The sequence below is a fragment of the Vipera berus genome, assembly GCF_964194415.1.
Source record: "Vipera berus genome assembly, chromosome: 9".
Lineage (NCBI taxonomy): Eukaryota > Metazoa > Chordata > Lepidosauria > Squamata > Viperidae > Vipera > Vipera berus.
Window position 1 is genome coordinate 15,953,147 of NC_138212.1, and position 27,306 is coordinate 15,980,452.

General features: G+C 42.6%; 1 protein-coding gene across 3 annotated transcripts; it reads right to left on the reverse strand.

Annotated features, from left to right (window-relative positions):
* Window positions 1-442: 442 nt before the first annotated feature.
* LYPLA2 (lysophospholipase 2) lies at window positions 443-26,658 on the reverse strand. Of its 3 annotated transcripts, none has more exons than XM_081334849.1 (10): window positions 26,554-26,658; window positions 14,842-14,938; window positions 12,758-12,789; window positions 10,543-10,608; window positions 8,249-8,296; window positions 7,385-7,455; window positions 5,536-5,609; window positions 3,947-4,048; window positions 3,605-3,781; window positions 443-2,516 (listed from the first exon to the last, which is right to left on the reverse strand). In XM_081334849.1, the coding sequence occupies exons 2-10, from the start codon at window positions 14,917-14,919 to the stop codon at window positions 2,466-2,468; spliced, it is 699 nt and encodes a 232-aa protein (XP_081190975.1). In that variant the 5' UTR covers window positions 14,920-14,938; window positions 26,554-26,658; the 3' UTR covers window positions 443-2,465. The 3 variants fall into 3 exon arrangements, with proteins under 3 accessions (XP_081190975.1, XP_081190974.1, XP_081190976.1); XM_081334848.1 differs by lacking the exon at window positions 26,554-26,658 and adding an exon at window positions 26,158-26,305; XM_081334850.1 differs by lacking the exons at window positions 14,842-14,938; window positions 26,554-26,658 and adding an exon at window positions 14,678-14,697.
* Window positions 26,659-27,306: the final 648 nt, after the last annotated feature.

Below are 27,306 nucleotides of genomic sequence, written 5' to 3' on the forward strand. Positions count from 1 at the left end.
CAGAGATCTCTCCACTTGCTCTGCCAGGACATTACAACTCAGTGGCCTGAGAGGAGCTGAGTGGTGACAACAGGCAACCAATCTGTCCACACATGGCCCCTTGCATGTTACTGGGTGCAGAAGGAAGCTGAAATGCAGTAGAACGTGGAGGATACGAGATGGTGAAGTAGGCTGCAATATTTCTTGCTGCAAATGTGTGCAGAACCTAATTTAGCAAAACAAACTCCATTCTTAAAAAAAATAAGCAGAAAGGGGGGGGAAGGTGAGCCAGGATTCCCTTTTTATGTTATGTTTTACTTGCAAAGATTTTTTTTCTTAAATGGAAACATCGGGAAAGATATCTGCACACACTTGTAGTCCATTTGGTTGTACAACGCATTTTACCATCTCAGAATTTTACCACTACTTTCTGGTGATACTCAGTAGCAAGACTGAGCAGGAGTATTTTTCCTATCTATTAAGGCTTCCAAGTGCAGGCCAGGCAGCTGCAGAAGCCCTTCCTTTGAAACAGGGGAAACACAAACGAGCTGAAGAGGAATATTTTCTTTTCTTGGCCAGGATAGGAGGCTGAAGACATTCTCCTTTTCCACCACCACTTATTACCTTTGTGGACAGGAGCTGCACTCAGCTCAGACATAAGGTTCTGATGGAGATGCCCCTGCAATCTAGAGATGAAGGGAGGTAAGCCTTCCTTTGCTGGGGGAGGTGGGGGTTGCACAAAGAGGCCAGGCCTCTTCCTCTGCCCAAACCGTTGTCTCCCTTTCACTGGATGGTCCTACTTTGCCACACAGCAGCCCCGCACAGGTCATCCCCCACAAGTTCAGCTTCTGAGAAGAAGAGGAGCCAATTTTGCAAAAGGCATTGGCAATGCTGGCTGGATTACCAGCCTGAGAGGGAGCTCCAGTTCGCAAGTATCTCAATTTGGATGCCCCAAATGCAGTGGAACCTCAGTGGCATGTTGGGTAAGCCTGTCTCTATCCCATCAAAAAAGCCAGGAGGGGAAAGGAGAGATCTGTCCTAGTCCTGGGTCTTCTTATTGCTGTTGCCCAGTGGAAAAGACTGCATAGGGCAGGGAGAAGGAAGGGTGCAAAGTCCGCACACAGAACAGGTGGCAGGGTGACACACAAGACAAGACTAGCCCTTCACCAAAAGAAAAAAGAAACGGGGGGGAGGGTTTCCTTTTGAAGTTGCATCTTTTCCCTGGCTGCCAGTCCTATGATAAGCCCATAGCAATGACTCACTGGGGCAAGGGAAAGAAGGAAGAGGAACATTGCTGCTGTTCAACAGCACACTGCTCTGAGGCACAAGCCTGATCTCGAGGAGAAAACAAGAGACAATGGACTCAGGGAACCACACAGGAAGTTGGGGGGTGGGGAGAGAAACAGCAGGAGCACAATTCTGGCAACACGGCACACACCAAAACCCAGCTTGCACTTGCTTGGTGTGACTGGGCAGGAACACACAAGTTGGCGTAGCAGGCTAGAGCAGCCATTGCCTGAGCACTGCCCAGGCTCTAGGTGGAACTGTCAAGAGACCGTAGTCTAGGGAGGCCTACTGGCCGGTGCCGTCTTGAGTCCACTCCCCTGAATAACCATTTTCTCTTGCTCACAACAAAAGAGAAAGGCTCCCACGGGTCAGGATAAAGGCAGCCTGGATGAGAGGACAGAACACAACACAACAGTCCACAGCACACAACATGAAGTGACTCCTGGCGCAGTGGGTCCTCTCCACCACTTTATCACTCCATTCAGGGCAGGGACTGGTGGAGCAGCTGCCACTGTTACAAGGGGAGCCGACCGGCCGTGGCCCTTCAACACAACGCCACTCTTCCCTCTTTTTGCTGATGGACTTTTGGAGGAGAGCCTACAGCACAGAACTGAGCCTCACTGCATCGCTCAAATGGTTCCAGTGAAATACGACGTGGGACGGGCTGAGCCTCGTGAGGGGAAGGATGCGTGGTGGGCAGTTGAGAAGACTGAACTGTAAAACTCCTTTGAAAGTACTGTTAATAGCCAGAACACCGTCTCTTAATACCTTTTGCTTTAAGCCTCTGGCTACCACGCAGTTCTTTTGCCACAGCCACAGGCAGTTTACGTTTAGATTTGTTTTTTTGTTTTTGGGTAGGGGGTGGGTGGGTGAGACAAAAACAGGAAAGAGGAGAGAACAGGGAAATACTGAAAGGTGACTGAAATAATAATCTGCAAGATTAGGATCTCAGCTGTACCTTAAAACCACTTGGTACCTTCACCCGCCATGTGGGAGAGAAGGACAGTCTCTCTCTCCCCCCCCCCTTGCACAGGAGGGGGGACAGCGCAGGCAGGAGGGGAAGGCTGGAGAAAGGAGACGAGTGACTGGTGAGGAGGTGGATTGCCATGGCTTCCAATTGCAGCCAACAGGTCAAGGGTTCAAGATCAAAGCTGGTGACCTCTGTCTCCTCTCCCTGCAACAGTCTTGACTAGCTCGGCTTAAATCCTGGGCAACAGCTTCTCAACGAAGTCTTTCACGGCCATCATCTCCTGCACAGGTCGAAGAGGAGGGGAAAAAAAATACTGTTTTACTTCTTGAGGCCACACGAGAGAGAGGGACCCACCCAGCCAGCACTGATGCCTCTCTTCCTGGCCCCCAAGTCTTAGCATACCCCAAATATGATCAAGTCAGAAACTTCCCGTGGGGAGTTATGATGGGCTGCTATCTCCACAGGAGCAGAGAGATATTGCAGTTGAGAACACTGACAGGAAAGTGGATTCCGGCCAGTGTAATCTCCCTCAATCAAAGGGAGCTCATGAGATAACCTGTTTGCATTCCGGATGGTAGTTCCTCACAACTAAACTGCAGAAATTGAGATTTTTGCAGTTGGACTGGGAGTTAGAGGTGCCCACAAACTCCATGAAACAATCTCAGAAATAAAAACAGGTATTTTAGAAAATTCCCTCCCCATCAGTTGCTACACAGAAATGTTAAGCAAATCTTTGGTGATTCAAAGAAGCTTGTAATATACAAAATGGTTTCACTACTACAGATTAAGAATGCTTGCCTTGCAGAATTAGCAATAGCACTTAGACATATACTGCTTCATAATGCTTTACAGCCTTCTCTAAGCAGTTGACAGAGTCAGCATGTTGCCTCCAACAATCTGGGTCCTCATTTTACTGACCTTGAAAGGATAAAAGGCTGAGTCACCCTTGAGCTGCTCAGAATCGAACTGCTGACAATCAGCAGAATTAGCCTGCAATACTGCATTTTAACCACTGCACCACCACACCTCCTGAATTAGTAGTGTTTTAAATGCACACATACCCCATGATCATAAATTTCTGCAGACGTGTGGCAGCACAAGAGTTTAAGCTCAGCCTACGGACTCCTAGAGACGTGTCTTTCTTAGAAAGCTGTAGTGTATGTTACATAAGGAAGAACTCTGTATAAGAGAGACCTCCACAAAAAAAGAAATCCATTTCCAGCTGCTGCCAGCGGAAACTCAGAAGATCCACAATCTAGGGACAGAGCTTGCCAGGCCACATAAAGTACCTTAACCCCATTCATCTCAGCACAAACCTTTTTTGCAATCAGACCCCAGCTGTGAGAAGCGGAGTGGCTACCAACCAACCTGAGGGCAAGAATTGTGCATCATTCTTGGGTAGGTTCTAAACTGGATTCTGCTAGGATTCACAACCCCCTTCAGCTTCTCTGCAGTGAGAGCTCCAAAGCGCACTGGGATCATCGGGTCCATCTCACCGTGGCACTGCAGAATGGGGATATCTTTGTTCACGCCATGACTTGCTGCCTACAATCAACAACAGCAGCCTGTGAATCATCCATGAATAAAGTTTGATATCCTGGACGGTAACTGCAAAAGAAGTGATTTTATCCAACAGACCTTGGCCCAGCGTGCATCTCTCCCCCTCCCTCCCTCCCCCCCCAGTTCCAAAAGAGAGGTTAGGCCACATACCTGAGGGAAGGTCCTGTGCAGGGGGAGCCAACAGCTGAGGGCCACAATGCCAGCCAACTGGTGAGAGCAAGTAAGCGCCGTGTAGAGGGAGAGGGCGCCACCCTGAAGCACAGCCACATCAGAAAACTGCTCAGAGCTTATTCCAGTAAGGCTTTCCCGCCAAAACATCCCTCCTCAAACCAATCTCCCCCTCTAGTGCCCCCCCCCAGCCATTTCACTGCAAAGAATGCTGTCCCTAAATACAGGCTTCAAGAAACCCTTCCCTTCCAGTTATTTGCTTATCAGAATCTCATAAATGAAAAAAAATCATTAGCTGTCTGCAAGTTGAACCTATTTATAGGAAAAGTTGAACGAGAGTATTTGACACGAGACCGTTTGCCCAAAAAGGAAACGGAAAAAAAAAGTGTTGAAAATCCATTCTAAATGTCCAACTCTATCCTCAGCTTAGAGGAGCTTGGCAGACACTATTGCAAAACGTAAAATGCACGCTTCCCAGGATCTTAAGAATTAGAAGCTTATATCTTTTTGCTGAGATCCATGGCTTAATCAAGAGATTTAAATACAGCCTCAGATTTCCTTCCAACCTCTTTTGATTCGGCTGCCAGATTTTTCATTATTTCCATAAATTGCATCCGTTATTACTATTTTTCCTCTCTCTGGGAATAAAAAGAAATGCGTGGAGAGGGATAGCGGGTATATGGAAAAGAATTTGTGGAACAGGAGGAAGTTTTCAAATTTTGAACTGAAGTATGAACTGCGAGATGCTTTGCTTGCATTAGAACTCCCTTTTTACGACCCTGTAACCTGTACAACTCAATTATTTAGTTAGGGTAAAGGAAGGTAGGGGAGTTCTGCTAGTCATTGCCGGCTATAGCGTGCTCATCTCTTGTTTCAAGGCCACTGAGCCTGCGCTGTCCGAAGACATTTCTGCAGTCCTGTGACCAGGATGACATCACGGCGCACTGTTACCTTCCCACCAAAGTGGCATCTATTTGTCTACTTGCATTTGTATGCTTTCACACTGCTCGGTTAGCAGGAGCTGGGGCGAGGACGGGAGCTCACCCCTCACAGTGGAGCTCAGGTTTCGAAACTGGGCTGCCGGCTTCTCAGCCGACACCGCTGCGCCACTCCAATCCTTTAATTAACGTAATTAACACGACTATTACATTACTCTAATTTAATTTTTGAGCTGTTCTCTTTTCTTCTTTTTCATGTGACTCTGCCTCTTTTTGCAGCCTGGTGTGACCTTTGGCCTAACCAAGCTGCCCATGTCTTTTTTTTTTCCAATAAAGCAGGAGCACTCACTATATAAGGCCCTCTGGAGCAATTTTGGGCTCTCAAAAAAACAAACACACACAAAAAACCCCCCTCACTTTCTTCCATTTTTGGTGCAGCTGTGTGGTCAAGATGGACATCCTAAAGCAGTGTTTCTTAACCTTGGCAACTTTCCCCAGCCAGCCTGAGAAATACTGATCATCTCCGTTCTCTGTGAAGGGGGTTTCCCGAGTGCCCCAGAAGCACCAGATCTGAGGTCTCTCTTCTTAAGTCAGCATAGAGACCTGCCTCCGCCATGCCCCACTAGTTCCCACCTGTGAAAAGCCTCCCAAGACGATCCGGTTGGCTGGGATCCCATTTTTTACTTCATGGTCAATTACAGCTTTAACTGGAAAGCAGAAAAGAGGAAAAAAGAGATATTCAGTTTGACAGCAAGTTAACACAGAGTTGGAAGCGGTCATGAAGCAAACAGGTCTGCTAGTAGGGATCCGTGGCGTGGTTCGCCCTGTTAGAAAAGCCCCTTTAAAAAAAACAAAACACAAAACTCAAGCCAAAAGAGCCACCAGATCAGCGCTCAAAGGAAAGAACAGAGGTGCAAGTCAACAGGGAGTATGCCGTGAGAAACCATGGAGATGGTTGGAGGGGGTGCAAAAGTCCAGAGCAGCACCACAACCCCTCTGTTTTTGCAAAAACAGCTCTGGAATTTGCCTTCGGGAGGAAGCGGTTTCAAATGACCACACAGGGCACAACCGTGACTCTCTTCTTCAACCAGCCTTGAAGAGAGGAACTTCTCTTTGGCCACACTGAATTTCAGAACTCCTTGGGAGGCTGGACTATTTCCTCAGACCGCAATTTGCCAGCTGGCGAAGCCCTTATTTAGGGAGGCATTTCTTTCCTAGAGGGCGTAGATTTTATTCAATGCTTTTACTTTAGCTCCTCTTTTACCTGCCTGTTGGACAACTCTTCTTTTCCTTAGTCGTTACTGTGCAGCATATTAATTCTGGTTTGCTGCAGTCAGCAACATAAATAGTAGAGGGACGGGCAGGGGGCTCTTTTATACGAAGGCATGAAATGAGCAAGAGATTGGGGAAAGGGCCAGGTGTGCAAATCGAGACTCCCTTGATCCTCCCTTTCCTGCCACCATTAACCTTTACATTTATCAAAGAAGCGCTGCAGCTCAGGGGGGAACGACATGGCTCTCTTGGAGAATAGCCCAGATTCTATCTTCTCATCTTCGCCTTAAGAGCTGGGAAGGTTTCCAGTTGGGAGAAGCCTTTCTCCAACCTGGGGCCCTCCAGGTGTGTGCAATTCCCAGAAAATGCGTCCCCACAGACAAGAGGCAGGGTAGAGGCAGACTGCTTTAAAGAGCCACAGATACCATGTTTGTGGCAGTCAAAGAGTGTACTTTTTACAATTTATGTACTTTTTTTTCCTGGGCTCCAAGAACCATGGAAGATACCATAATGTCACTTTGAATATTATTGCCACAGCCTTGGTTCCTTCTTTACGAAGCGGGTCTAGTGGAAATGTCAGCTCATTAAGTGCGTTCAAAACCTAATGCACCTATTTTGCATAATTCCATATGCATGCCTCCAAAGGGAAGGGAAAAAAAACCCTGCAACATTAAATTTAGGCAGAATAATCAACAGGTGATGTAGGGGCCACAAAAAGGAGAGTGGGTATTCACTAGGATCATCTGAATTGCTCAAGCTGGGTGTAAATTATTTGAGATATGGGCCTGACATAATACAGGCTTTTTTCTGCCCTAAAAGCAAGGTTATATGCACCAAGGCAAATTAGATTTCCTCAAGCCCAAAGATTTGTTTTTTTTCTTCAGATTTATGACCTGCATGTCTGCACATTCCCAAGGACAGCTTATGTTCTTCAAAAAGTAGCCTGCAGAGGCCCAGTGTTCAACCAGCTGGAGAATCTCGACATCTGGCTTCTGCGATATACAAGAAATTAAATTTTCCAGGCCATTTTGCTGGCTTTACTTTTTGTGTGAATTAGGCAGTAACTGAAAAAAGCAAAAAGGGTTCAAGAGTTCTTTTTTAGCCTTAGGAAAGGACCCCAACTGCCTTTCTTGGTTTCCAACCACTGGAAATTATGATTGAGAGAAAAGTGGGCCGACTCAGAAGATGCCCAAGGAAACGCCTTTCTTACTGTTCTCAGCAGCTTTTTTAATTCCATTTTCATCTTCTGGTGCATCTGGACTTAGTCCCATTAAATCAAACCTGAAATGGGGGGGAAAAGGGAAAAACCATCACAGTCAGGATCTTCTAAGACATTCTCCTAGGGCCAATTAAGGGGCATAGTATTATGGTGCAGTGGTAACCTGGCTATATGGAACTCCAGCAGCAGCATTTGGAAATAGGAGCAAAATTCTGTCTACCCCTCAGCATCTTCCATCTGATTTCCATTCCACCAGACCTTAAAATGAGGCATAAACTGACCAAATCTATCTACTTTGGGTTGAACGCATCCCAGATTACAGGACTGTAATCAAGATTGATCTGATATGGTGTGTGAGAATTGCGTCCATGTCACTGCCCAGAAATGGAAGCTAACAGCTACAATAACTTTTAATCCAAAATATTAAGATTGTAGCTCCCCCCAGCTGGCTATGTCGTGATATATTTATGTCGTATTTGGAGGGTAGCAGTTTGGAGAAAGCTTAACTGGAAGCTTTGTGGCAGGTAGCAATTTGAAAAAAGGCCAAAACAACCAGTGAAACTACCTACAACTCTGCTAAGATTATTATAAGGCAGTGTAAGAAGGCTGTATTTACACCACACACTTAATGTTACTAAGTGAATACTTCCATGAGTAATGTTACTAAGTAATACTTCCATGTATTTTCTCCAAATTTGCACCATCCCATTAGTCTGCTTCCTTCACCTTTTCCTTCACCACTTCACCAAGATCTTTTCCCAGTGCTCCTAGGGCAATTCCAGCTGCACGTGGAACTGAAAATAGGGCAGAAGAGTTTGGCTGCTAATAATCCAAGAAATATTGCTCAATACTAACCAGGAGGGCATAACCATCTTCATGTTGAGAGTGACAGGGATTCTGGGTCTGCAAAGAGAGACGGAAGATGGGGTATAATTCTAGCAGGACCACAGGTCAGAAGGGTAAGGAAACAAAAATGATAAACATCAAAAATCATATTTTAAAAAAAGTATCACCAACATTCTTGGAATTCTTCAAAGCGGTGCACTAAGTCAACAGGAATAGTTTAGCATCAGGCCACAGTGTCTAGACCTTCCCCATAAAACTGACAGTAGGGAAGATATTTTGCAGGCAGATCGGGTTCTCCCTCCTCTATTTTATTTAGAGTCCCTGCTCAATCAAGAAGTGTTTGGTGTGGTTGCCTAGTAAACTATCCTGGGACCTGACCATTAGGGGACTGACTTGATCCTGGGCTTGGTGCTTTTGCTAGGAAGCAGCTGAGAAACAAACCGCCATGTCTTTCTATTGATTCTGCCCTCAGCAACACTGGTTTTGGGACTGGGAAGTATCTGCCTACTGCCCATCGCTGAAACTCAAGCAACAGGACTGAGAGAGCAACACAGCATAGAATCAGCCATAGAATGTGCTGCAAGAACCACTGGGGCAATACTCTAAGGTAAGAGATAAACACCGAGAAAGGCAAGAGGGCCGGTGGTAGCTTCAGACACAATTCTGGATACTTTCCTTTAGCATCTCTCATATTTACTATCTGTATGTGAGGATGAAGCAGCACTATGCAGTCCCTTTGGGGGCCCCAACTTGCTGTTTGCCTGTTCGGGATCTGGAGATATTCAGGTGGGAAATACATTCCTGCTCATTATTTGGTACATCAACTTCCTGTCCATTTCAGTGGATGGACCTCAATCTCTGTTGCTAACGAAGTCTCACATTTGGAATTTCTGTACATGGCCAAATAGGAAGCTGAGACTCAGCTGGGGCTTTGTGACAGTTTGAATTCCAGATCCCTAGAAGTGGTTAATAGGGAGGAGAATACAATGTCTAAGTGTACATAATCAGAATAAATTATTAATGAAAAACTTCTTGGCACAAATTATGTCACCCCTTGCACATACTTCCAGCCAGTGAACTCAAGCCTAAAAGAAGTCAGAGTAGGTCTTTTTTTTCTCCTCAGTCTATTAAGGAAGCAGGAGTGGAAAAAAAAGGGAAGCTCCAGAAAAAGGCAATAGGGTCGAAGGGGAAATAGCTATCGCTCAGTATTTTAATCATTAGTTTGCAGGCTTCTAAGAACTATACGTTTTGACCAGTAAGGAAGCATGGGAAAGCCTGATAGAACAGTGACGTGGATAAAGCAAATATTAAAAATATATGCCAATTTCTGAGTGATGTAACGCCTCTGCTTGTTATACTTTGCTTGCAACCTGCAGTTCTTTCACTTGCTGATACTATTCTCTGCTGATTTTGCAACTCCCTTTTCAAATAGCAACACCTAGCCCTGCCCACTATCAAAAGTTTCTATCTTTGAATTAAGAGAAAGTCCTGGAATACCGGAGAGTTATGGTGAATGAGTCTCCAGGTGGTCTTTTACTGGTTTTTAGGTAGTGGTGGCTACAAAGATTACTACTGTTATTATTATTACTTATTGAGTCCTTCCCAAGGACCTGGGATAGGCAGATGTTGTGGTTTGAAGGTATTATTATCACTATATACACAACAATGTGAAGTGACATCAAGTTCTTCCCAGAAACTCAGGACAGCACTAGCACTAGCACTTAAACTTATATACCACTTCACAGTGCTGCTTTACAGCCTCTCTATAGAGTCAGCATATTGCCCCTAACAATCTAGGTCCTCATTTTACTGATCTTGGAAGGATGGAAGGCTGAGTCAACCTTGAGTGGTCAGGATCAAACTGCCAAGCTGCTGGCAATCAGCAGTCAGCAGAATTAGTCTGCAATACTGCATTCTAACCACTGTGCCAAGACTCCTAATTAGGATGCCCTAACATATTAAGGAGAATATATCAGAATCCAGTATTTGAGAATCCATGCATGTTATTGTTATATAGTCATCCTTTGGGGGCATGATGGTTATGTCGATTGTACACTGCCCTGAAAGCCATGGAATGACAGGCAAAAATATTTTACTGAAAAGCAAACAGTAGGAAACTCTTTTCAGTCCAGTAGCCACGTTTCATCTCTCTGCCATGCCCAAGAGATGCAAGAGGTGTGGCCAGTGATACAATAACATCATAAAACAGGTGCTTTTCTGTTTCCATCGCTCAGAGAGAATTGGGGGTGAAGTTCAGTGCTTTTAAACCTGCATTTTAAAGACAGAATAACGGTGATACTTACGCATGAGGGCAGATGTATTTCACGTAAGGGAGCCGGATGGAAGACAGAGCATCAGCCCAGCTGTGCCTGAAAGGGAAGGGCAAAAGAAAGCAGGTCAGGTCGCCACCCAACATAAAAATGAAAAGGCAAACATTTTTCACTACTGCCCCATCCCAGAGGCTCATTCTGCTAAAAAGGCAGTTGGGAAAACCAGGCACAGATCCTTATTGCAGCTGGCAAATATCGGCTGGCCCATATCTGCCAGCTGCAATAAGGATCTGTGCCTGGTTTTCCCCAAAATTCATCCCACACAGTGCATCAGTGAGAACAGCTTGGTAGGGGAGATCATGTCCTCATATCAGTGCAACATTCAGATAGACAAGTAGTCCTTGAACTTATGACCATTTGTTCAGACTCTTTGAAGTTTACATTGGCACTGAATAAATGCTGGCTACTACTGGTACAAAAAGGGACGCGGTGGCTCAGTGGGTTAGGACGCTGAGCTTGTCGATCAGAAGGTCAGCAGTTTGGCAGGTCGAATCCCGAGTGCCGCGTAACAGAGTGACCGCCTGTTACTCGTCCCAGCTTCTGCCAACCTACTTGCACGTAAAAATGCAAGTACAAAAATAGGGACTACTATGATGGGAAGGTAACAGTGTTCCATGCGCCTTTGGTGTCTAGTCATGCCGGCCACATGACTATGGAGACGTCCTTGGACAAGCGCTGGCTCTTCGACTTTGAAACGGACATGAGCACCGGCCCCTAGAGTCGGAAATGACTAGCACGCATGTGCGGGGGAAACTTTACCTTACTACTGGTACTCAGAGTTCCAGTCATCCCAGCACCGCCCCAGTCACATGACTGTGATACGGGTGCCTGGAAGCCATTTGCACTTTCAGCTGCTTGCCAAGCGCCCCGCAATCATATGACCGCCTTAGCAACCTTCTATGCCAGCTTCCCCAGAAAGTCAAAGGGGAAGCTGGCAGGAAATATTACAAGTCACTGGGATGGGGTAATTCTCCACCACCAGGGCACACTCCCGCAGCCCTTGTGTGCTTGCCCCAGTCTCTCTCTCTCTCTCTCTCTCTCTCTCTCTCTCTCTTTTTTATAAAATTTTTCATTTTTTTCATACATTCAATAGTATTTGTCAACAAATGTTGTCTGAGTTTTACATTCAAATTTAATACAAATTTAATTCCTAATCCTTTATTCTTTTCTCTTGCCATTGATAACATAAGTCCCAAGTCTGATAATATTCTGTTTCTTCTTTTTCTTTCAACCTCAATGTAAGTCTGTCCATCTCCGTACATTCTCTCATACACCCTCCTCACCAACTCAGTGTCTCTCATGCACCCCTGCGTACACTTCCAGAACCACATGGCCCCTCTCGTGCACCCTCTTTTACCTCTGCATAGTCTCAGCCCTCGACCCATGCAGCACCTCTTGTGCACCCTCCCCAACCCACACCTCTCACACTCCCCACATACCCTCCCAATCTGTGCAGTTCTTCTCACCAACTTTTTGCAGTTAAAGGTAAAGATTTCTCCTGTCCACTTATATCCGACTCTAGGGAGCGGTGCTTGCCTCAGTTTCTTAGCCGAGGGAGCCAGGATTGTCTGAAGCCCCTTTCCGTGGTCATGTGGCCAGCATGACTATATGCTAAGGGGCACGGAACGCAGTTAGCTTCCCACCAAAGTGGTACATATTTATCTGCTTTAATTTGGATGCTTTCAAACTGCTAGGCAAATCGGAGACTGCTTGGTGGGCAGGAGTTTTGGTAGTTAAGGCTGATGTAAATGAGGAGATGGAATTAGTCTGTCTCCTCTAAGACTCCTGCTCTTCACCCATAATTTTTTAAAAAGCCAGCAAGCAAAAATGCCACAAAATTTGTCCATTTTTAAATCAAATTGGGTTGTTGGGGAGCTGCATAGGCCCACAGATGCTTACTCCCCCACTAGATGGACCAACAGCTTCCTAGGTTCTTTTCTATACAAAAACTAGGTTCTAAACACTAAAGTCATCGACTTCACCTCAGCATCTTCTCATTCCAATCCTTTAATATTCTGCTCTCTATGGTGGCTAACAATACCAACATTTCACATTTACCTCCATCTGTTGATATTCCCAATCCAGGTTTGTGAAATGTAGAGAGGTTTTTGCCTCCCCATCTGCCATTGCCATTACCCAACTCCCATTACCAGCATAGCTATACATCCCAGATTTTCCCAATACTCACCCTGTGTCACCGAGACCATGCAAAAAAATGACCTGCAAAGTCAAGTAGAAAATAAGCACATTAGCCGGCTCAGCAAGTGAGAAAGTGCTAGCAAAGCTACTATAATCAGGAAGGGTGCTGTGAGGTCAATTAGTTGCAAAACAAAAACAGATTGCGCAGAAGGGAAGAAGCAGGAGTCACTCAACCTAAGGTAATTTAGAAGAAGATGAAAATGAAGATGTGTGTGACTGAATCCATTTGTGACCAAGTTACCATCCTATCATGATGCCTTCCCCCTAACAAGATGATGATTCACTAGAAAAATATGCAAATATATCTGTCAATATTTACTACATTTCACTAAATGACCAAATTTCTGGAATGTTCAAGAAAGCTTTCTTCTTACATGGCACCATTGGGCCAAAGCTATTGCCATCTTTGACTTAATCTGACAGGTTGCCATCACCCGCTTCTTCCTGATTCCTTCCTAATTCATTTCTGATTTTCCACTCATCCACTAAACCAAGATATAAAAGGATTCTAGTAGAGCAGGAGCACAGAATTCAGCTTCCTGATAAATGCTTCTATTGCTATAGAGAACAAGTTCCCTAAAGACTGTGGAAGTGGAGGTAGAAGCAGTAAGCAGTGTCTGATGAAATCCCGGAAGGCAAAGGAGCCTCAAGAGAGTTATCAAGCTTTACTTGTAGCACAGATCTTAAGAACTAGTTAGGTTCAAGTCATTCTCGAATGTGATCTTCAATTTTTTTTAAAGGAAAACTAATTTTATGGACTCTATGATTGTGGCAGAAGAACAGGTCCCACTTCCCGTCCTTGATCACAAATCCCTGGGTTAAAAAATCATCTACTGCCTGAGTTTCATTCTTCATATAATCCACTCCTCTTATCACTGTTCTTTGCCAAAGATATTTCAAATACTATAATCACCTTCCCTCCCATCTTTGATCAACATATCCATCAATAGATATTTGAGTGGTGTTTCAACATTATAACATTTCTCAATAGAATTAGAAATTGGCACTTTGATCTTTCAAAATCCCACGAGTTTCAATAGCCCCAGAACATTCTAAAAATTCATACCCATTCCCTCAATATACTAAAATTATAATTCCATTTTAAGTGTTATGTTTAAATAATATTCTAGAAAAAAATGGTCCCAGTGCTGGAATTGTACTGCTGAATTTGATTAAATTTGTGGTATCTGCTTAATAGCCATGCAAGTGCAGAATATGGTACAATGGTTTATGTGCATCTTGGACTGTTTTGGAGAGGCCAATTTTTAAGATGCTAAAAAATGAAAAGGAGGAATCTACAGACTGGATAGAACTAACCATAGTCATGAAGATGCAATTTCAGCGCCAAGAGTGGCTATGTTCCTATCCACACACTCCTCAGGTTATATTGTGGAAGCAGAATTATATAAAATAAGCCAATCTTGGCAAACATATTGGGTCTTCACTATTGTTCTAGCTGACTTTTAGACTTTAGATCTTGGGGAAGAGGAAAGCAAAATTCTCTCTTCCACACCACCAAGCAATACATTTTCAGTGAGTTTGGATGGCACAAGTCCAGACCAGGCCAGCAATGAGACTGAAAATTAAAGTAGTTTTGGAGTTTTGTAGCATTGGTTCAGTGCCACAGCACAGTGTTACCTACTACAATAATTCACCATGCCAGCCCCATAACTGGAAGGGGAGGGGAAGAAGCAGGTTTTAGTCAATTATTACCTAATTAGTGCAAGAGAATAGCACTAAGGGCAACACAACAGGATACAGTTGGACTAATTACCTGCCAGAGGCAACAGGGTGGATTTTGCACAGGTCCTACAAACAACATTGTACAGTTTATTGAAAAGGAAGGAAACTGATCTGATCTCCTTCTGTAGTTCCCCAGCCTCCAGAAAAACTGATACCAAATTCTTACCACAAGTAGCATTCCTTTCTCGGAAATAGCCTCCCCATTATGGGAAGAACAATCCCTTTGCCTTTCATATCAGCAGAGAGGATGGGCTAGAGGAGAAAAACCCATTAATTCCCTAATCTTTCTGGATGCCAACAGATGGTAAGCCCAAAACAGCATGCCCTTACCGCTGCAGTCTCCCGCTCTGTCCCTGAAACGGTCACAGCATCAGCAAGGAGGGGGACAGACATGTTGTTACCGCACATACAACTATACAATTCACACCTGCAGAGGATGAGAAACACACAACCAATTAATTTATTTAAATCAGCCACCTATAGTCGGATGCTTTTAGATGCTGGCTGGGAATTTTGAGAGTGAAATGCCTATGCTAAACCCTTAATTTACTGCTGTAAGTTTTAATATAAGAAATACTCCACAGCATTTACTTTTTAGGAACTGATAGCAGAGCTGTAAATAAGCCACTTTAGGATCCAGAAGATTCATAGCTTCCCATCAAATCCCTGCAAGTTCACTCTCAAACTTTTTCAGTTTTCTCTTGGTCCATAAACAATGAGGAATAGAGGCTTGCTTTTTTTTAAAAGGTATTTTTTCATTTTTAATGAAATCCAGCATTTTCTAAGTAACAATTGTCTTTGACAATTAGACCAGAAAAATATAAGCTGCAGTCAACTATTCTGAAGACGGTGCTTGTCTAGTAAATGTGTTTCCCAAAGACTCAACATAGTTCACACCAAAATCCAACTCAGTTTTGAAAATACTTTATATCTCATAGCAGCATGTTTTTAAAATTTCACAAGGATGCTGCAAACTCTTTTTAACTTAAAGGTTGTTTCAGATGCTAAAACAGAATTATGCTACTTAAACTAGAAGCAAAATTTGCAGCTGATGCTCAAAAGCAGTAAATGTTTTAAGGCCCCATTCAGCTGGGGCAATAACAGGAATGTTAAAAATATGAAAAGCACTCCAAGGTGTCTTAGTTTTCCCTGCAACTAGACAATGACCTACATGCTGGGATTAAGATAAGTCATAGGTATTAAACATTACATGTTCTGCATATTTAGATTAGCATTCCCATATTAGCACACTTGCCAGCATGCTGGTTGAGAATTATATGTTGAAGGCCAACTGGCAGCTTCAGATTGGGAAACATTTTTCTAGACAAGTAATTCATTTGCTGAATTGCTCCCAAGACTTTTAAAGTACTTTTTATTAAAAGTTATTTTCTCACTTCTTGTATATATCTATACATTGTAAATTACATATATATATATAGAAAGAACAGTGAATGATAATACTGTTGCAAAAGTTCAAAACATAGCTACACTAACAAATGTATATTTCTATATGTGTGTGTGTGTGTGTGTGTGTGTGTGTGTGTGTATACATGAGAACGTACTAAGAACTGGTTGCCAATTGTTAGCTATTGCTTTCCTTTTTCCAGATTTATTTTAGAAACCCAAAGTACTTCCAAATGTTTTCAACTGTTCTTTAACTTATTTCAGTTGTGGCTATAAAAAAAAACTCATAAGAGTATTAGAAACAGGAAGGACAGCCTTTTATTTTAATGGGAGATAATCAGGAAAAAGAACAGTATACTAGGCAGCCAAAAAAAACCCCACTGAAGTCAAAGCTGGCTAATTTCATTTCATTCATTATCTCAGACCAATAAAACACAAACGCAAAATACAGGGGTGGGGGGACCCTGAGTCAATAACAACAAGGCCAGCCACGGCTTTTGCTCGAATAAGCAGCAAAGGTCCCTATTGCTTCTCCTTTCTATTTTCCCCAAAATAACCCCCTGTGAGATGGGCTGGGCTGAAAGAGGGATTGATCCAAGATCACCCAACCAGCTTTCACGCCTAAGGCAGGACCAAAACACACATTTCATTCCTTATGTAAAATATAATCTGCAAAGAGCCAGCCTGCTGGCAGCATTTACCTCTAATGCTCCCCAAAGTATCAGGAATTACAATGAAAAAAATCACTATAAGGGCCATTTCCAGAATTTTACCTGTTACTTTACCCATTACAGAAGGTAAGTGAACAAGCCGTTGGCTTGTGAAAGTCTAACCATTGTAGTGTGACTTCCTGACAAAAAATAGCAATCCAAGTGGGCCGTATTCCAAAGCCTAAACATTCTACCCTTAAACCTAAGCAATGACAAGCTTTTAAAGAAAGAAAGCCTATATACAGTAATTTATTTTGCACCAATTTTGTGAACATGCCTTTAGCTCGCAATGATAATCAGATTAAATTCCAGTTGATGAACAAGCTAAGACAGCCATTGGGAAAAAAAGAAAAGCATTTTATAAGTTTTTAGCATATGTCCTTCCATCCACACCGAGAGACATCTATGGCACAGCAAGACTAAAAGACTACATTTTCTCCAGTTGGAAATATTTTCGTCCCGATACTTACTTAGCTATTCACCCAGCTGACTGTGAGATATAATTCTGTTTAGCAATCCCATTTACATATGTTTAGGTTTCTTTTGCTAGATTTTGCCCATATGTTTTAATAGAGCCTTCCCCAACTCTGGACACTTCAGTTGCACTGGGATTGACACTCCCAGAGAATAACATACTAGCTTGGACTTTGGGAAGCTGTAATCTCAATATTTCAGCATGTAAGATAGATAGGATAGATAAACAGACAAACTCAGGAGGGATAGATAGGGGTAGATGGGATAGATTGATTGATAGACAAATAGATTGATAAGTCTGCACAGTGCCACATTCAAGAATGCTACCTTAGCTTTTCAATGGTCTTAGGAAGAAATGAGGTAAAATCCATGAAATTACATACTGGTAGATTTGGCAGAAATAGACAATCTGATGCCTTCCATACATTTTGGAGTATTACAGCTATTGGCCCAGTGAGTAGACTCAACAGTAAACTTTGAATGGAGCTGAAGAATATTACATTTGTCCAGAGCTAAAATAATAATTTTTAAAAGGCAAACTATTAGAAAATATAACATTCTCTCAATCTACAGTATTGGCCTCTTCAGATGATAAAGACTTGAGTTCTAGCAGCATTTTGTCTCTGATATGAACTTTATTCCTCACACAATACTTAAGGAAGTAATAAATGATTATTAATCAACTGGATTGAAAAGAACTTTTAAACACAGAGTATGAAGGAAACTAAATTAGCACCTTCCTCAACAGCCTCAGCCTCAGGATATTGCTAAGAAGCTTCTATTTGCAAAATATGAATGTACAATTCTCTGTAATGCTTTCATTTTGGGGATATGGCATTTCAATGACTGCCATCATTGTGAAAAGGTTTCCTCATTCTGAAACCAGTACCAGATTAGGTGCTACTCTATCCCCTAACTCACGTGTCATTTCCAAGCTTGGGTTTTACCCACTTTGAAGACAGGCTCTTATCAACGTCCCACACAGAACCTTGAGAAACATCACAAGAGGAAGTCATTTACTTAGGACAGCTTAAGGAGTGCTCATTTAAACATGGTTCTATACACCCCAACAATTGAAAGATTAAATCAAACTTTTCTCCCATGTCCACCAAGTGTAGGGCACAGCTGTTTATATAAGCGCCGATAACAATCCAGGCACATGAAGAACTAAATGCGTCTTCCTTATCACCGCAGTGCTACTACTGATGTAGCTGATAATAAGGAAACAAATATTATCTACAGCGCATGGCTTGATCAGAAAGGCCATTTTCTTCCTGCTGGGAAAGTCTGTTGTGACTTGTCTCTTGCAGTGCAGTCATATTACATTCTGGTTCTGTTGCTGCTGGCACAGTCAGAAAAAAGAGAAAAATATCATAGCCAGGAAAACAACACTGGATCACAAAACTAAGAAACTGGGCAATCCATCTAAAAATCATTTTTTCCAGGCTAAAAATAAAAGTCCTAGTCTTCTAGGTTTGCAGAAAGAATCCCAGTTTCAGTTTTCCCTGCAATGCAAAGCACTGATAAAATTCTTCATTTGGACCATCCACCAGCCAGCTTCCTCTTCCAATGTTCCTTACCTTTATTATGAGCCCCCAACCGTCTCTATTACAGTGTAGACTAGACCTGGGCATTTTACATACGCCACACTGGACTCTTCGGCTCTCCCTATCTGGCCCATGTGGATTCCTTTTATTTTGAATTTTCAATTTACACAAGTGTGCATGCAGGCCTATCCACCTTCATAATTCTATTGTTTCAGTCCTCCAAAACACTCCGTTTCTCATATGGCCCCTTGGGAAAATTAACTGCTTGTCACTGATACAGACCACAAGAAATTCAAACTAAACAATTTTTAAGGCCCAAGTCACTTCTTAAGACAACTTATCCATATATCTAATTTCCACACAACTCCAACACAATGGAATAAGATGCTCTTCTAGCTGTAACATGAATGGCATGGTGTCAGGGAGTATGAGAGATTCACTAAGTGGTTCTTTGGCTAGGTCTACTCTGAAGTGCTAATTACCAATCTCAAAATAGGTATCGAAAATTTGCATGCCAAGCAATTAACATATTGTTGAACATCCTTTGGAAGAAGGTGAGATTTCATAAGCAACTTGTAATTTTTTTAAAAATTTTAATTCCATTTATATCCCGCCCTTCTCCGAAGACTCAGGGCGGCTTACAAACTTAGCAGTAGCTTTCATTCTATGTATATGCCTGCTTATTAGGGCTTTCACACACACCCCCAAGCGGCATTATTACAAAGTCAGCTTAATTGCCCCCAACAATCTGGGTCCTCATTTTACCTACCTCGGAAGGATGGAAGGATGGAAGGCTGAGTCAACCTTGAGCCTGGTGGGATGCGAACCTGCACTAATTGCAGGCAGCTGGTGTTACTTAAGGAGGCATTAGCCCACTGCTCCACCAAGGCTCTTTTTTTTTATAATGGCAGAAATGTTGGAAAATCTTTAGATCTTAAACTCCAGTCTCAGTGGAGGAAATACCACCATCACAATTAACACCTGGGCAATTTTACTCATTAGATACACAACTGGAATAGCAGACTGCTTCAAGCTGAACCAGAAGCACTGGATAGAAGGACCAGAACAATAATGACAATGAATCATGTCCTTCATCTGTGCAGCAACAATGACTGTACTTTCCAAGGAGCACAGGTAGGCATGTAATGTTGCAAGTACACCAGACAGTTGAATAAAAAAAAGGGCACTGGAATAGCTGAAGGACAGTGGAGAAGATGCACTGAATCTAGTACAACATGAAGGCTTTAATGAATACAGAGAGACAAAACTGGCCCATAAGCAACAAAAGATGAAGAACAGAAAAGACACATGGCAAGACAAAGTATTATATGACCAGTACATTAAAAAGAGCAGGCAAACAAGATAACAGCAAGAACTGGCAATGGCTGAAAACAGGAAAGTTGCTGAAAGAGATGAGAGAGACTAATTTTGGCTGCACAAGACCAAGCCTTAAAAACAAATTGAGAAGATAGCCAGCTAATGTCATGTCTGCAAAGAAACAGTAGACCACTCAGTCAGCTGATGCAAGAAGATCCAACACACCAATTACAAACAGAATGACAATGTAACAATAATGATGCACTGGATTATCTGCAAGAAATACTTCTTGCCCCCAAGCAAGAACTGTTGAGATCAAGACCAAAAAGTTTGGATAGTAAACATTATATCTGGAGATAGCAGAATAGAAGAGAAAGAACTGGAGAAAATTACAAAATATAAAGACCTGCAAATAGAAGCAAAACTATTTGTGGCAAAAGAAAGCAAAGGTAATACCAATAATAATACGCCTCTTGGTTACAATTCCAAAACATCTGGAGCACCACTAGAATAGCATCAGTATTGACAAAAACACCATCAAACAATTGAAAAAGGCAGCTTTATTTAGAATAGCTTACACCCTTCAAAGATATCTTTAATATTATTAAACAATAATATCTGCCTATCCCAGGCCCTTGGGAAGGCTTTGATAGGTGGCTAAAAATGCTTAATCCAGTCTAAACATCTCACTGTGTGACCAACCATAGTATTTCTGAAGCCTATTTGCAAATTTAAAAAGAAGTTATGATGAACTCAATCAAGGAAAAACCTTACGTGTTAAGTGCACTTAATTCTGCTGCGAAACAATGAATTTAATTATGCTTCATTTTTTTTTTTATTGAAAAGTTTTAAAATACAGTTTTCCTTTAAAAAACCCCCCCTTGCCCCTCCCTCCTCCCCTCCCTACCTCCCCCCTCCCCCTCTCCCTCCTCCCTCCCCTGCCTCCCCCCCCTACTTCCCCTCCTCCCCCCCTCCCCCCCCCCCCCGACTTCCCAGAGCAAAATACAAGGTATATATCTAAAAAGCAATCATAAACAATCATATACTAACAATTATAAACTCTAAAATCCATCACTCTCTAGCTTATATAGAGTAAACCAATCCTTAATAATACTAAATATGTATAAAGAACTAAAATAAAAGAAAACTAGCGTCATTCCCATCTATGTTCTTCCACAATTCACTATTTCCTAAACATATTCTCATTTACACATCACAAACACCTATCCCTATTAACCTCTCTAGCCAAAATAGGCTATAATAGATAATTCTTACACAAATTAACCCACATTAACCCACAAAACTTTCTTCCTCTTCCTCTGTAGTAAATTGTCCATTAATTCCAAATTAAAGATTCTGTTACCATACATATCATCCCAAAACTCTTAAAAACACAACTACCACTTGACTATCAGTATGTTGTGGAAGTTCCATAGATTTCTACTAGACCTATCTTCTTTTCTTTTTTGAGCGTTTTAAGGCAGCACGCGTCACCCTCTGTTCTCTAGGATCATCCAAAAGAGTTGCAGCTTGATCTCCTCCTGTACCATTCTCGTCTATCTGTCCATCTTCATCCTCTTGATGTTCTCCTTCTCCAGATCCCTCTGCAGCTTCCAAAAGTGTTGATGGGGTTGCTTTTAAGACATTGTTGTAAAAATCATGCGCTTGCTTCACAGTACCCAAACAGTACCTTTTGCCTTCATACATGAAGCTCAACCCAGCTGGGATCTCCCATCTGAACCTTATATCCCTTTGCTTGAGCTCTTGCACAAGAAATATAAAGTCCTTCCTTCTCTTTAAAATCTTTGGAGGAATTTCTTTTAAAACCAAAACTTCTTGACCAGCAATCACAACTTTAGTATCATAGGCAGCTTGTATAACTTCATCTCTAATTTCCCTTTTTACAAAATAAACCACCACATCTCTAGGCAACTTTCTCTGTTTAGCAATCCACGAGTTCACACGAAACACTTTGTCCATGCCTTGTTTTATTTCAGATGCTGGATGGTTCAATACCACCTCAAAAGCCTCAGAAACCAGCTGCTTTAAATCTTCCTTAATATTCTCTTTTAGGCCTCTAATTCTAACAGCAAACTGCATCTGAAAAAATTGGGCCAAAATCAGTTCGCTATCCATTTTGTCTTTAAAATCTTCAATTTCCAATACTTTTGCTTCTAATATAGCATTCTTTTGAGTCAGTTCTGCCACTTTGCCATCCAGCACCTCCACACATTTAGCTATTTTATGCACTGAGGACAAAATGTCTACCTTCATCTCTCCAAGTTTCTGTTCCATCCTTTCTTCCATTCTCTGCTCCAATTTCTCCAATTTCTCCTCCATCTGTGCAAATTTAACACCCATTGAATTATGCTTCATTTTATGCTGGGTAACTATCCCAGTATGTCAAATAGTAGGTAACAAGAAGCTGAGAAGACTGGGGTACAAAACTGCAGGTATGTCCACAATCTCATAGAGAAGGAACCATGTTTTTCTCACTTCTATTTCATGCCATTGTTTGATTAACAAAAGAAAAGTACAGGAGGCAACAAGTTTAATAATCATCCTTTTGACAAGTCAGAAAAAACTCCAGGTTCCAGGACACCTATATATCAAGAATCAAAGTTATAAGAACTTTAGGCACCAGATTGAATTACTATCCCTCTCTTTTCTTTCTAGTCCTTGACTGTAAATTCAAATCAATTAATTTCTGATCCAAATGATTGGTAGAAAGACTGGATACAGACTTATATTTAAGTTAACAAAAAATAAGCCAAAAAAAGGTTAAGTGCATTTGCTAAAAGAACAGGAAAAGATGTGAGAAATGCTTATAAAATATTGAACAGAGTGGAGAATGTAGACATCTCTTTGGGAACACAAGAAAGTTTATCGGCAGTAAGCTCAGCACATAGTAGAAAGAGAACTTGACAAAACATTTTTAATTAAGCTTCTGAAATTTGTTACCACAGACTGAAGCATCAGTCACTAATTGGCTTGGGCTTGGCTTTTTAAAGAGATCAGATAAATTCATGTTCAAAGGCAGTAAAGGATATCTGTCACAGCCAGTTTGTGAGATTCTGGAGCAATTTAGTTAGCCATACAGTAGTTAAAAACAAAAACAAAACTTGGAAAAGGAACTTAGCATGAACACTGCATGGTTCTTAAATACTACCTTCCTTTATTAGAATGAGAATTAAATGAGCTGAAAAAGAAATATAGTTCTCTACCCAACTTTGCATGAAGAGTGAAACAGTTCAAAATTGTGAACAGAATTTCAATTGCATGGCCTGTTAACACAAAAGGAAGCTATGCAATATTAATAATAGAAATAACAGTTCTAAGAGATGAGTTTGCTACAAGGCCCCAATGAACTCTTAATCCAAGGAATGCTAAAACAACAATTAGCTTCTTCATTAGAGCTTAGATCTAGCTATTATAAAGCAACGAGTGAACAAGTTTCCAAAGAAACTGTAAGCCAGCTTATTAGTTTATGATATTTTCCATGGCTTTAATATTATATTACTGATATTTACCCCCTAACAAGCTATTGTAATTTTTAGGCTGCAAATATATAATCATTTTTATTCACCCAAAGGTGACATCAGAGAAGATTTCCTTGAAATTATGGTGAGATAAACCCCCTTTTTGAAAATAAGCTAGTGCTGATTTTTTAACTATAAGCAAAGATAAATAATTTTAAAATGGACTTCTCTTCCTCTGGTCCTTTTAATAAGTAAAAAAATCATTATTACAGAAGTCAACAAATTTTAAGTTGTTTCATATACAATAAACTGATACCACAAGTCAACTGATACCATAAATGGCTTGGTTCATCAATCTTGTTTTTTGGGAAATGGAAAGAGGAACAAATTCTTCCTCTCTTAAACTTTCCCCACACATTACCATACAGCTCCGATTTTTTGCCTGTTCAACATAAAAAATATTTCTTAATAAAGTGATATTATCCTCAGGTGGGAATAAATACTTCAAGAATGGCTAATGTCTAAATTAGATATTTTTTGAAAGAGAAATGCTCAAGATCATGGAAGACAAAACCAACAACCATTATCAGCCACAGAAACTCAGTGGGATAGAGTCCCATGTTTAGATGCAGGATTAGGTATTTATGAATTTATATATAATCCAGAAGGGTTTATGTAACCCAATTTTTGCTGAAGCTGAAATTCAGCCATTATTTTCATTTTTTTTCTTTTTTTTGGTTTATTTTTGGTTTACTGAAACATTTTTGTAAAATTGAGTTCAAATTAGATTGTTATACAAGATGGGGAACATCTGTTATCAAATATCAGATGACAGCAACAGACAAAAATGTACACATCCTGTATATATGCTTTAGGGGCATTTAACTACTATGAAAGATATAGTGCCAATCTCAAGAGATCTTGGTCCCACATCACAAGGATATTTCCATACATTACAACTAAAAAATACTGATCTCACATATAACCATGACAAAAGCACCAAAACAGGAAGTTCAGTAAGTTTTAAATTGACACACATTTAATGATTTAAATATTTATATTTATAAATAACTTACAACCAAAAGTACTATCTTTATTATAAGAACATCAGCTGGATTATTTAAATAAGCATTACAATGCTTACCCTACCCATAGACACAAACACACATATTCCTTTATGATGTTACTGTAAGGATTGTTGGGCATACAAGGTTCTATGTGTTTGTTAAATATAAACTGAGTTTCTTAAGAAAAACGTAAACATAATTTTAGTCATCTCATTACATCGACTAGTTGCATGATTACACAAAATCTATGATTAACCTTTATTTTTATATCTTGCTTCCACATGAGATCTGGAGATATCAAATATTTGCCTACTTTTTGTGATGGCTTAGTAAAGGTAGACTGTAAACCTGATTTCTTCTGTTTACAAAGTCACAAGAACTAATATGAGACATACATGTATCTTCTGGAAACCTGCTCTATAGTTTTCTTAAAAGCCCTTTCTACAATCCCATAATTTTAAAAATGCTTCTGCGAAGAAATCTGCGTTCTCTTACATAGTGTCAGATATAACATCCTGCACTGCCCATTAGGCATCGCAATTGCTTTATCCAAAGACAAGACATACCCTAACCCACAGGTCTGCAACCCGCGGCTCCGGAGCCGCATGCAGCTCTTTCAGCCGTCTCCTGCGGCTCCCAGTCCTCTGCCATGTGCAGTCCCCCCCCCAAAAAAAAAGTGGGACTAAAAAAGTTCAGCCAATCAATTCAAATATGCAGGGTAGGTGCATATCTCGCCTTGGCTCCACTCTTCAGTCAAACCCTGTTCTGCGCATGTATGCGCATGTGCACACATTTTTTACGGCTCCCAGTTTTTCCTTTTGTGAGGGAACCGGTTCCGAGTGGCTCTTTCACTGTTTCAGGTTGCTGATCCCTGCCCTAACCACTCAGTGCTGTGTATACCAATTGTGCTCGGTTGCAAACTCAGAAAAAAACTAATGACTTTCAACTGAAAATGCCTTGTTCCTTGCCAGCCCCAACTCTTTTCACCTGCCCATCCTCTTAGAACAGGGGTCTTCAAACTTGGCCCTTTTATGACTTGTGGACTTCAACTCCCAGAATTCCTCAGCCAGCAAAGTCCACAAGTCATAAAAGGGCCAAGTTTGAAGACCCCTGTCTTAGAATGACCAGAGGCAAGAAGGGAGCCGGTTGCTTCGCCTGCCTGCTTTGTTCCATTTCGAAAGCAAAGTTTAACGGGGCAAGTGAAAGTTTGGAGAGAAAAAAAAAGCCCTTGCAAATTCCAGGAATCCCCAACTCTCAGTGGTGCAAGAACCCAACTGGATGTGGCCCGTCTGCCTCTCTCAAATATCCTCCGCCTTTCGCCCTCTGGCTTAGACCTCGCTCATCCACAGGCTTCCTCCCGGTTGCGGAACAAACCCCTCTTCTCGGTTAGCCCCACGCGCCGACGACAGCCATCCATCATCCCCCTTTAAAAGTCAAGCCGAAGGAGCACGCGGCGCCGGGGCAGCCGCCGTTTGTTTATACGCGCCACCCGGGTCGGGCTGCTGCTGTGTGAAGGCAACCTGGTTCCTCCTCAGGATATCCCAAAGAAGAAAAGCGCTCAGCCGCCCTCCTCCTCCTCCCTTTTCCTCAGTTTCCCCAACCTCCAGCCGCTTCTTCTTCCCCTCCCTCGGCTTCTCCAGCCTCTCACCTGACTAGAGAGAATCGGGGAGCTCGAAAGCTTGCACACCTTTTTACCTGTCCAGGTTCGGCTGGTGCTAATAAAGGCATCAGCCAGCCAGCCCATCCCCACCCCCATCTCCTCCCAGCCCGGGAGCCTCCGAAGCGGGGCTGCTCTCCATTTCCGCGCCAGGCCTCCTCGGGGCCCTTCCCTGGATCCAGGGACGCCTCTTTTCCCTCATCCCCTCAGGCCTCCCCTCCCCCCCCCGCCCGCCCGCCACCCGCGGCCCTCGGGGGCGGCCTGCCCCGCCCCTTCCCAATATCGCCTTCCCTCCTCCGCTTCAGTCAGAAAAGAAGCGCGGCGCCACCCCGAACCTCCGTCCGTCCGTCCCCTCCGCCTCCCGACTGACCTTCCCGCCGCCCTCACCTCTTTCTTCTCGGCTCCGACTCTTCCGACCCGGCTTCTGACTGAGGGCTCAGTCAGGCTCGAGCTGTCGCGCGCTCCCTCCTTCTCTCCTCCCCCCTCCCTCCCTCCCCTCCGGAACTTCCGCCACCAGCAGCCCGCGCTAGACAAAGTGGGCGGGACCACTTTAAGCTTCGGCCCGGCAGGAAAGCCATTGTGACGCTCTGCCTCGGTTTGTACGGAAAGCGGAAAAAGGGGAAAGGAGCCGCCTAGGGGCGCAGCCATCTTGCGGCGGCTTTCCGCCTTCGTGCTCATCCACCGTCCGTAGCCCCAGGATTTCTTCCGTCTTCGGGTGCCTTTGTTCTTTTCAGAACCGTGACCCGCTGCCATCGCGAAAGATGGTGTTTGGGATTCCCCACCCCACCCCGGGTTGGTAATGGATCGTGCAGGTAATAACTGGTTTTAAATGAGTATTCCTCACTGGGTGGTAAACAGCTAGGTTGGCGTGGCTGTTATTTTTGAACTGGAAACGCCGGCGGCTAGGTTTGTCACTTAAATCACAACATCCACATAACTGATGCGCTGCGGGGAGAACAGGATGTCCTGTTTTGTAATCCCTGGTGGTATTTAATAACCCATGAAGCTGGCAGGTAGGATTCAGCCTTTGGTTCTGAAGCTCTGCGACACTATCGGTGTTTTTTCAACTTTGGCAACTTTAAGATGGGTGGACTTAAAAAAGTCTTTTATTAAAAGTTGCCAAGGTTGAAAAGACCCGAT